The sequence below is a fragment of the Anoplolepis gracilipes genome, chromosome 12 (assembly GCF_047496725.1).
Source record: "Anoplolepis gracilipes chromosome 12, ASM4749672v1, whole genome shotgun sequence".
Taxonomy (NCBI): Eukaryota; Metazoa; Arthropoda; class Insecta; order Hymenoptera; family Formicidae; genus Anoplolepis; species Anoplolepis gracilipes.
Window position 1 is genome coordinate 3,387,984 of NC_132981.1, and position 10,860 is coordinate 3,398,843.

The 10,860-nt window shown below is 31.5% G+C and overlaps 3 protein-coding genes across 5 annotated transcripts in view; 1 reads left to right on the top strand and 2 right to left on the bottom strand.

The window, feature by feature from the left end:
* The window catches only part of 5ptasei (inositol polyphosphate-5-phosphatase A), a 34,676-nt gene extending 34,026 nt beyond the window's left edge, over positions 1–650 (bottom strand). Inside the window, exons 1-2 of the mRNA XM_072903843.1 lie at positions 406–650; positions 229–310 (exon numbers count right to left, since the gene is read on the bottom strand). The gene's annotated coding sequence lies outside the window, so the exon portion shown is untranslated. The remainder of the gene's footprint in view (positions 1–228; positions 311–405) is intronic.
* An 86-nt stretch (positions 651–736) lies between these two features.
* Positions 737–5,684, top strand: Wfs1 (wolframin ER transmembrane glycoprotein wfs1). The gene is made up of 6 exons (XM_072903844.1): positions 737–989; positions 1,516–1,620; positions 1,712–1,928; positions 2,019–2,242; positions 2,321–3,525; positions 3,614–5,684. The coding sequence occupies exons 1-6, from the start codon at positions 932–934 to the stop codon at positions 4,409–4,411; spliced, it is 2,607 nt and encodes an 868-aa protein (XP_072759945.1). The 5' UTR covers positions 737–931; the 3' UTR covers positions 4,412–5,684.
* A 122-nt stretch (positions 5,685–5,806) lies between these two features.
* Positions 5,807–9,670, bottom strand: LOC140672061 (vesicular integral-membrane protein VIP36). 3 transcript variants are annotated; one of them, XM_072903882.1, is made up of 8 exons: positions 9,424–9,670; positions 8,679–8,794; positions 8,316–8,513; positions 7,930–8,092; positions 7,465–7,631; positions 7,216–7,279; positions 6,987–7,138; positions 5,807–6,606 (listed from the first exon to the last, which is right to left on the bottom strand). In XM_072903882.1, the coding sequence occupies exons 1-7, from the start codon at positions 9,548–9,550 to the stop codon at positions 6,987–6,989; spliced, it is 987 nt and encodes a 328-aa protein (XP_072759983.1). In that variant the 5' UTR covers positions 9,551–9,670; the 3' UTR covers positions 5,807–6,606. The 3 variants fall into 3 exon arrangements, with proteins under 3 accessions (XP_072759983.1, XP_072759984.1, XP_072759982.1); XM_072903883.1 differs by lacking the exon at positions 5,807–6,606 and having other exon boundaries at positions 6,621–7,138; positions 9,424–9,495; positions 9,616–9,670; XM_072903881.1 differs by lacking the exon at positions 5,807–6,606 and having other exon boundaries at positions 6,621–7,138.
* Positions 9,671–10,860: the final 1,190 nt, after the last annotated feature.

Here is a 10,860-nt window from a genome sequence, read left to right on the forward strand (position 1 = left end):
TTAATTATTTCATTCAAAAGCTGTTTCGTTAACAATGTACAAATTATCTGTGAACAATTTTTGTTTTCCCATCTTTATCTATTAAGAAAAAAGAAGCATATTAATTCAGAAAACTTTCTATGAATATATTTATTCATCTATGAATATATTCTATGAACATATTTATCCAAAAACAAAAATTATTTATCTATCAAACTGATGACTAAAACTATATTTTAATGTACATACCCCAATTAAGTGCAACATTGTGGACAAGATGAATTTTCCATTGACCGTTGTGCCTGGAGAAATCGGATCGATTGTAATGCATCTGCAACAGAATAAAAGTTTTAGAATGGGAAACAAATTTATATCAAACGATAATAAAAGTTTGAAAAAGAGACAAAGATAATATAAATAATAAACCTTTAAACCGAGGTTAAAGTTAACCGGACGTTGAAGAAACCGGCCTAAAAGATGCAACAACTAAATCTTTTTATCGTGTTTCCGTGATAACGCATATATATAAACAGGCGATTAAACCAACTTTTCTCGTTTTAATTGAGATGCTGGACGGAAAGTTACCAAAAACACATACACAGATACACACGCGAAAGATTGAATCTTCACGAAGCGGTAACTGACGCGTCCGGCGCGGCGGTTCGGCGCGCGTTGTTTACGTACCCAACCTAGTCTGACGTAACTTAACCTAACCTAACTTCACGGGTGACGCGCACGCGCTCCGCGCCCACGCTCTTGCCAGCTGTTCAACGTTCAACAGGAGCGTTCGCGTTCAACGGGACGCGTAACGAACGGGTGTGTTTGTGTTTTACTTTTTCGCGTTCGTGACAGTGTCTGGATCGTGAAACAGCGGACGTAAAATATCCGTCGCGAGCGAGGATCGACCGGGCGGATCTCGCGTCAATCGCGAATTATTTCGATCCATAAAAGTATGGCTGGTATCGTGCCACTGTCTAGCAGATCCGGCAGAAAACAGTGGACGCTGCACGGTAATCATCTTCTGCAATCTTGCACAATCGAGCTTTGAGAGGGCACGCCTGATATTCGGTCAAGGACACGGATTATGTTTATGTCTCTGAGAAACACACGTGATTTGTGACAAGAACGACAAGCGTCTTAAAATCTGTCAAACAGACATATGAATAAAGAAATTAGCACTAATTATTAAATAAAAATTGACGAAAAATTAATGTTGACAGTTGCCGAACGAAATTTAATAAATCAAACAATTGAGTTTATTAGAAATGTCTTTTTTATTTTAATATATTCAAAGTTTTTAATTAACTTGAAATGTTTTTAATTAATTTTCAATTAAATAATAATTCGTTTTTACTTATATGATAATTATTACGTATTAACAAAATTAGATGCAATCTGGATAAAATTTTGAAAATTAATAATTAACATCATTTGCAACAACACAAAACTGTTAGTTTATTATTAATGTCTCATATGTGTGTGGTAAGATAATAAATTGTAATTAAATAGTTTGCTAATTTTTAATTCTATTGATAGATGGACCTAAAGGTTCTCTTAGACGATTACGTTCTCGATTGGCAGAAGATGGTTGTCCAGAATCTCAAGTGATTTTGGCTAAGCAATTATTGGAAGAACGATGCGGTAAGTTATAACATAATCTCTGTGTATATAACATATATATAAAATACTGTATATATAAAATATAATATTATGTTAAAATATATATTTGAAGATCTTGATGTTGACAAAGAAGAAAACGCAAAATTGGGTGTTTACTGGTTGACGAAAGCCTCAGAACAAGGAAATCTAGAGGCAACTGACATTCTTAGAAAGTGCTTAGCCACAGGCCGCGGTATTACAGAGCATAACTATTACGACGTGAAAAGTTGTTTGGACATGACGCAAGATGAAAAGTTGGCTAGAAGAGCAGCAAGGGAGATGTTCATGAGGTAAAGAATAAGTAATCAAATGATAGATAGATAAATAAAATTAGATTATGCATTATATACATTGAATGTGAAATTTCTTTTTTGAATCAGTTTATCAAACGGTGAGGACTTTATCACCACAGAACAACTACAAAGACGTATGAGAAGTTTATCATCTCCATCGACCAATAACCATGATTACTCTCAATCGAATACCTCTAATAATTTGTCACAAAAGAGATTAAATGATAATGATAACGATTGCTTCCCCAGAAATGGGCTTCCTGATGATTCATCAACTTCGAAAGACGAAGATCGAGCAAATGATATTCAAAGTAAGATTTTTCAAGTTTTTAGGAAGTTACACTATATTGTGTACCCTTTATATTTACATATGTTTTACATAATCGTAGATCGAGTGGATCATCAAGGTGAAAAGATCACAGAGGCCGCTCTAGTCTCCGCGGCTGCAAGTTACGCACGTGGAATGCTTCCAATAGTATCACACGCTCTCTGTATGATGGATCCTTCCGAACTTGCACTAGACACGATACCGTTGCTGCAGAGACCATTCGTCCATCCACTCATCTCGCTGAAGCGCTTCTACAGTTGGCTGGTTGAGACTCTAGGTCATAAAGGAACGTCGCTCAGAAACATCCTCTTTACGTCGAACTTACATATTTTCTTATTATTCTTACTGTACTCTTTATTCGGTACAGAAAGCCTAATTCTTTTTATACCGATGGCCCTCTATTATCTATCGTTTATAGTCATGGTGGTGGCCACATTTCAAATGCTCCAACGGAAACGAGAATTCAACGACTTCCGCGTGTGGTCTGGTCTGTTTCTGAGTTATTCGGGCGGAAATCTGAATCCTGAGGAAGCAGAGTATCAATTTTGCCGCAATAATCTGAAACCTCACGGACACTTCTTTCTCGCATTGTTACTAAATCTGATAATCTATCCTCTGATAGCTCACCAATGGACACCGCAATCCGAATTCACCGTAATAGCGGTCGCGCTGACTCTCATCACACTCTCCAATTTCATGTGGAAGGATTCTTCACGGTTTCCCGACTTCCTAGCCCTGTTCAGTTTCGGCGTACACGTCCTCGCGAAATATCCTTACGAGACGGACATCGTTGTGGCGCAAGGTTGGAGATTTTTGGACGTCAGAGTGCCAACATTCGCGTCTTACGTTGTCGGCAACGGCATAGAATTTTGTCTCAACTTCCGCGCCGTGTTTTATCTTCTAATACCAGCGGTTTTCGCGAAAATGGCTGCGAGGGATGGCTGGCGTGGCACGTATCGAACTCTGATACCTCACTGCGTTACCTTGAGTTGGTGGCAAATAGCAATCTTCAGTTCCCAAGGCGCCACGTGGTACGGTTTGATCAGAGGTGCTCTCGCATTAGTCGGTATGGTCCTCTTTCTTCCAATAGCCGGTATAGCTTCCGTCATTTTACCAATCATAGCCATTGCAAAATATTTATCGGAAAATGACCTGGCAATGAGAATAGCAGTTACCACTGTACTCGGAGGAATGCCATTTTTGGCTTCATGGTATTTGAGAAAGACCAGAGCATCAAGATTTAACTGGATCATTACGCTTGTTCAAGTACGTATATCATTGTATTCTTTTCGATCATCTTATAAATTCAGAAGTCTTCAAATCTTTATATCTTATATCTAAATATCTTCTACAGATCATACTTGGCGTTGGCGCAGCCACATTCTTATCGTGGCCGATGATAATGGAATATAAACAGGATTCCGATGAAATATCATATGAAATCGCTTCTAGTTTAACATGGGATCAATATCGGAACTATTGTCATCAACCTGCATGGGAAGAATTGTCGTCGAAAGCGCAAGTACAGGTGCAATGCGCCCAGTTGGAAGGCGTACCCGTTTCGTGGGAAGGTTACGTGACGAATGTTAGATTAAAATCGATAAAGAACAATATCGCAATTATATTGAACAAATTACCTGATAATATTAGATCGATAATCAGTTGTATGTATGGGAAACCGTATGAGGAGGAAAATTGTAATTCGGGCGACAACATTCGTAAAAAGAATTGCAAGCACGTCACGAGCATTCAGAGGCGCAGGAGTAAGTGTCACTTACCGGCTTGGGATCGATACGAGTTTGAGATCTCCGTCAAGATGAAAAATGGCGTGTGGGGAAGTACAACGGAGATACGTCTTGTAGCGGATCATTCCTTTACCAATTTTAGTTTAAATATATATCCGGGCGACAAGATTTGGTTTTCCGGTGTGCTTCTGAATAATGGTTTAGAAAAAGAATCTCTTCTCGGTGGTATCGAACCACACATTGATTTGGAAGAGGCAGGATGTCTCGCGTGCAATTCCCTTGATCTGGAAACATCATATAAACGTTATAGATATCGTATAAGTTTAAGCTCTGTTGTCAGAGATCTTTGTCTCAGCGTAAAGACTGTATTGAACTTTCTCTTAAATCCGATTGTGATGTTCAAGTGATCACATTTTGCGTGATTAAATTCTTTTAGATCTCTCCAATTTCTTACATACATTTAATATCTATTTCAATATATGTAATTATTGCTAGTGTTTGTTTTATATTTTCATCATAAAAACGAATTATTCTACTGGAATTTCTAAATTGTGAAAGTAAAAATTTAAAACATTTGAGACAAAAAATTAACTCATATATTATTAATATACTAAGAAAATACAATTTTTTTAAATATGCAATGACTTGTAATACAACAGGCAATTTAACATGATAATCATTTTATTTTGACAGATTATCATTTAGAAACGCGATATACAATAGCACTATAATATACTACAAAATGTAGTATATTATATACAACAAGTTACATATGTATATAGTATAAGTTAATAGAACTATGTTAGATATATAAGCAGCATTTCTTCATTCTAACACACATGTACATGTGTGTGTGATATGAGAGTAGAAAATAATGCAAGTATTTTAATGTTACCGAACGCCTCAGGCAATGTACATTAGCTTTCATGAACAAATTATCTGCTTCAGAATATTAACATATATTTTAAGATCGATATATTTTCCTAGCATTACTGCCAATAAAAAGAGAGATAAACGCTTGATATTTTTGTATTCCGTTTTTAGACAATGATTAGAACAGGCATCATTTTAATATTGTTTTAATGATGTATGTAATAAAAACTGCATTTTTTACTAGGTTTACAACATACATTATCTTGATAAAGTTTTAGTTGATACGATGAACCAGAGGGCAGTATGCAAACTAATATAAATATTTAATAATTTATGATTATAAAGAAACGAAGGAAAAAAATGATATTTATATAGAATTTTGTGTAATATCAAAACCTATCTAATCTAAAATTATATTAAAATTCAATATTACCTGAATGATACAGATTTTAAGGAACACTAAAAATATATGTATCATATAAACAACAATTTACTTTGTACATTGATGTTAACTGTTTAGATAACTATTGAGCATATCTGTCTGTAGAGTTAAAGACAGTTTTGTCATTGTATCACACAAAGACAATAGGAACCAAGATAGTAGAAAAGAGATAAGACAGATATAGATGTGCCTTGGTGTTTTCTGTTTAAATAATTTTATCGTTGGATAATAAAAGTATTCTATTTGCTTCAACAAGCAAATTGATTAAATGCATCGAAACATTATGAACTCTTGCATTCTAATGTGCAAATGTATATTTTTGTCATAAACAATATATTAAGAAATATACTACAAAATTCAAAATATTTTCTTACTCCAAGTAATGTTTTAATATACCTCATAAACGTGCGCGCGCTAATACACACACACATATTTATTATGAGAAAACAGAAACTTTTACGTTTATAATTATAGACATATTTATTTTATATTTGGCAACAAATCATGATACATTATTGTTTCGAATGATAACATCATATTGATAACAAGACAATTGTTTATTAAACAATTTGGTTCCCTTTTTTCTTAATTTCCATATAAAAGAATTTTACAATACAGAGTTTTATGCTATATTTTATATATTGAAATACATTAAAGAATCATCCATATTGCATTTTTTTTATATTGTACTTTCATGCAATATTAGATTTTATTCTAACATTGCATAATTTGTTTGACCATAATAATTTGTTTAGAATTGTAGATATATATATAATTTGCAAAGAATCTCTAGCACAAACTTTATGCAATATGGGAGCTTCGAGTGTAGTAACCAATTTTCTTTATGTACAGATATAAAATCTATATTAATAAAGTCTTTTTCTATATCTAATCTGTATTTATATAATTACCTAAGAAAAAAAGGAGATCAAACAAAATTTTTCATGTCTTTAAGAAGATATTCCTTTTATTTGTGATGTATTTTTTTAAATATATAAAAAAATCGTTAAATATATTCTAATCAATCTACATTTCAATTTGGATACAAGTTTTGGAAAAAAATTTGTCTCAGCAAAAATTTTGAATGTGTATAAGCTGAAAATAACATGCATGAGTTTTTTCAAAATCTTTCTAGTATAGTTAACAATGTACATATATGATACATTCAAGTTAATTATTATCTCTTCCCAGCCAATGTCTTTTCTTTACAAGTCAAATATATAAGAAACTGGTTCGTCAAATTCCTCATGGCATCTCGTGAGAAATAAAAACTTTGGTTTACAAAATCTATAATAAATATATACGTATTTTTAAGTATAATAAAATTAAATAAGCATATATTAGAGTCCAATTAATGACATTTGACAATCAATTTAATGTACATATTCTGGAACATTCTGCAAATATTAAAATTGTTAGAATACTCCATACATACATTATATTTCTCTTTTATCTTGAAGACTTTTGCTTTTGTAGCAAACATTTATGTATCAAATTTATGCTATCTTTACGCTAATTTCTGAAAAAAAAAAGAAAGAAGACAGTCTTGTGAGCACTTTATATCTTATAGTAATCTATATATTTTATGTACAAAGGATTCCGGATAAAAGAGAAATCAGTAATTACGACGCTTAAGACATATACACCATTAAAAAATAAAGGCTGACTTAGTAAAAACGCTTTCTGCTATTCTCCTGGTGTTTCTGATATAGCATAATGGCAATGACAACACAGGCTATTAATGCGAGTGCAGTAACTAGCATGAGTAGAAAAAGTTTTATACCACTCAAGCCAGATTGCTTTGTATCTTCGACACGTTCTGAAACAGAAGAGCAACATTGGAATAAAAATGTATATATGTGCACGACAAATCCTTTGTTTGATTGTCTTTCGTACCTCTTGGTGCATCATAAAACGCTGCGGATGGCACAATTTGAGATCTGTCTTCTTCGTCTTTAGGCTGTAATTCATTTATATTGTATTGTTAATTTGTTAATTATTATAATTAACAAATTATATAATATAATTATAAACTGTTCATATTCTTATCGGGTTATAAAATTGATTACTATACGTGTGTAACGTCATATATTCAATATAATAGAAATATAGAACAAAACTTGGTAATTTTTTCTTAGTACTTACATCATCTGGTAGATCTAATTCAAACAAACGAATTGATAGTATATCATGATTGTCAGACAAATCACCAGTGGTTGCAGAAATTCCAATATAATATCCTGTTGGAAGTTTAACTTCATTCACTTGAAAGCATTGTTTCCATCCAAGTTTATTGGCAATATCCGTTGAAACTTTATTGTGACAAACAAAAAAATATGAAATTAGCATAAATGTACATATGATTCCAATCAATATACATATATACATTTGCAGATCAAAGAAAAAGTTAATCATAAAGATGACACAATGTAAACAGAAAACAATCCATGTAATAGAACAAAGTACAAATGATGAGTAAGCAGTATAAGAAAAGATGCTATATTTCTAAGATTGATCATTTTTATTATACTGATACTTTAATAATAATGCATGTCAGATAATATAAAAAAGATGCAATCAGATGTGTTTATTGTATTTGATTTTACATACCAGTTAAAGTATCTTTCTCGTATCTTATAGCTATATGTGTACCATGTTCTACGTTTCTAAATTTTGCCTCACATCCTGCAAGTTGTGTATGAGTGCCATCGCGATCATGATCATAATGTAGAGATCCATTATTGACCATTGCTGAGATATAAGGATGTTGATGCTGTAATTTATAAAATATATCACTTATGTATTAAGAGAAAAGATACAAAGAAAAACATGAATAAAAAATTTCAATGCATAAATATTAAAGTACAAATAAAAAAATTACGATAATTGAAAACATTCAAAATTATTCAAGCTTTGGTTAGAATGTTAAAAGTACTTATTGTTAGTAGCAAAATCTTATACACTTTATGTTGCTATATTATATGTATTCAACGTACACTATGTGCACCATTATGGTTACTGTATGTGTCAAGTATTACTGCTAATCCTTGAAAGTAATCTTGATTTCCAAATACTGGACCCGTCTTCATTCTTTCCTTGGTATACCAAATTGCAAAACCATCTCCAAACAAGTCTTTTCCTTTTCCATGTACTTTAAATTCAATTTGTAATTCCCAGTTTCGAACATGACATGGCTATAAACATGAGATTAAAAATCTTATTAAATACATATGCGCATACATTTGTATTATATATTAAGATTTTTATCATTGATAATTAACAAGTTTATGGCCATAATAATTAAACAAATATATACATATAACATGTACAAAGAAAAATATGATAGAAAAAGTGCTTACTATAGAATTCCATAAGGCACCTTGTTTACTTTGCAAATCAGGTGTTATCCTGATATAATTATTAGTTACCATTGTACTTCCCATAAAGTCCCAATAAGGCATTGTCATACCTGTGCCTATTACATATTAAATATAATGTTATAAGTGCAAATATTTATATTATATAATAGGTTAAATGAAAAAGATAGGTTTAAAAAATATACTTAATAGTCACTATATCTCATAATCAATGTTGCTTTACAACTTATTTTGAATATAAGATATTAAATTGGTAGACTTACAACTTGTTATTAAAAGTTATTTTTACTATTTCATAAAATTCTATAGTTCATATTATAAATCTTTGAATAAAACAAAAGAAATAATATTTCTAATAATATAATATATAGTTTGAAAAATTTATAGCAAAGTCTATAATTAAAAATATTTGTTGCCTTTTTCAAGCGACATTTACCTTGTATTTATACATATTTACGTTAATCTATTTTTATGATAAACACGAATATTGTCTTTCTGTTACATAGTTGTAAAACGCCTCGACGGTTTTTTAATAATAATATCGTTAAAAAAATGGTGTAAAAATAACTTAATTCGTCACTGCGTAACTTCAAATCCATGATGGAGTGAATCGCAATAGGATATTTTGCAATTAAATGATAAATATGCAGATCTCTCTCCATGTCGATGCTCGAGAAAAAGGATATCTCGCGTGCGAAATTTTCTAAGATAATCGAAATCGGCGAACCTTGATACGGTTTGACCAGAGAATGTTCTCGTTTCATGTAATCCTTTGTGTTCCATTCTGCGGCGAAAGACTCTAAAATTCCGACAATCAGAAGCAGCCACAAAATTACACTCATATTTTCTTCCATCCGTGACAAACAAGTGTTTCGTGCGTATTTCTATTTTCACTTTAATATAAATTATAAATACATACGCGAAGACAATTACAACGCGTTAGCAGCCACCCCGCTTCAACACACGTCAGCCAACTGTAAAAAAAGCCACGCAAGTTGACCAACGTCATCGTATATATAATCACCGAGATAATATACTGACAGAGATTAATCATTCGATATAGTTACGTAACTTTGCAAAAAATTCGCTATAGCGAATTTCAACAATTTTGCGAGAACTAGAAAAAACAAATTAAACAAAATATTTATTAAGCGATTTTAAATGACAGTGATTAATCTCTGGTAGAAAGCTCAATCAAAATATTCAGATTATATTTTTATTTGTTATTAGTGCACAATGTAACTTTAATATATCAATTATTGTGATTAGAGAATAAATTAGAGAAAGATTTCGAAACCATACATGTTTCAATATGTCACATTATTTTTAATATCAAAAACTTCTGCATATATATTTATATCGAAGGATTTATTGCTAATAAAATATTACTTTAAAATATATTTTGAATATTTTTTTATATTAAACAATTATCTCTCGATTAATTTATATTACGTCAATTATTTTAATATTTATAAAATTATTGCTTTCTTTTATATAATAAATTTAAATTTCGAGTTTCTATGTCGAATATTCGATTGACCAATCAAAACGTTGCGTCGGGCATTCCTAGTTGAATAGAAGAGTGCACTCTCTATATCATTTAATTAACTATGGCCAACTCGTTTACAAGTCGTTCGAGTCGTTCGACATTTCTCGTGGTCGTCTAAAAGTAAATGTGTGTGAATAATTATCGAGCTTATAAAATATTTGTTCCAGTAATATTGCGTACAATTGTTAGTACATAATTGATCGGAGAATTATCTTCAAGCTATTTTCTCACCGAACTGCATCGGATTGCAATTTTTATTTTTTATTTATTATATATATATATATATATATATATTTATTTTTTATTTTTTATAATATAAGTTTCATGTATATATTGTTTTCATCTAATATCTAGCCCTCTTTAAGGTTTCCGGAAATATATTTTGAATTATATATTTTCAAAGATTACATATGATTTGAAGCTGGCTATCTCGACAGCCAGTCTCAATACTTCGAGAATCGCAATATCATTTCTCGATAGATAAATATAGCGATCTCGGAAAGCGCTGCGACGTGTCGTGGAATTATATTTGAATCGCTTTGTGTATTTCTCGTTTGTTCCAAAGTGAAAGTCTTACGTGCGAAAATTTATTTATAGTTTATTACACGTGAGAGT

Bases quoted from the DNA above. Each gene is read 5' to 3' on its own strand.
- LOC140672061 (XM_072903882.1), bottom strand. From the start codon at position 9,550: ATGGAAGAAAATATGAGTGTAATTTTGTGGCTGCTTCTGATTGTCGGA. The intron at 8,093-8,315 runs GTACGTTGAATA...TATAAATTACAG, and splicing joins ACCATAATGGTGCACATAGT to CATCAACATCCTTATATCTC. The intron at 7,139-7,215 runs GTACGAAAGACA...CTTCTGTTTCAG, and splicing joins GTTTTATGATGCACCAAGAG to AACGTGTCGAAGATACAAAG.
- Wfs1 (XM_072903844.1), top strand. From the start codon at position 932: ATGGCTGGTATCGTGCCACTGTCTAGCAGATCCGGCAGAAAACAGTGG. The intron at 2,243-2,320 runs GTAAGATTTTTC...ACATAATCGTAG, and splicing joins TCGAGCAAATGATATTCAAA to ATCGAGTGGATCATCAAGGT. The intron at 3,526-3,613 runs GTACGTATATCA...TATCTTCTACAG, and splicing joins GGATCATTACGCTTGTTCAA to ATCATACTTGGCGTTGGCGC.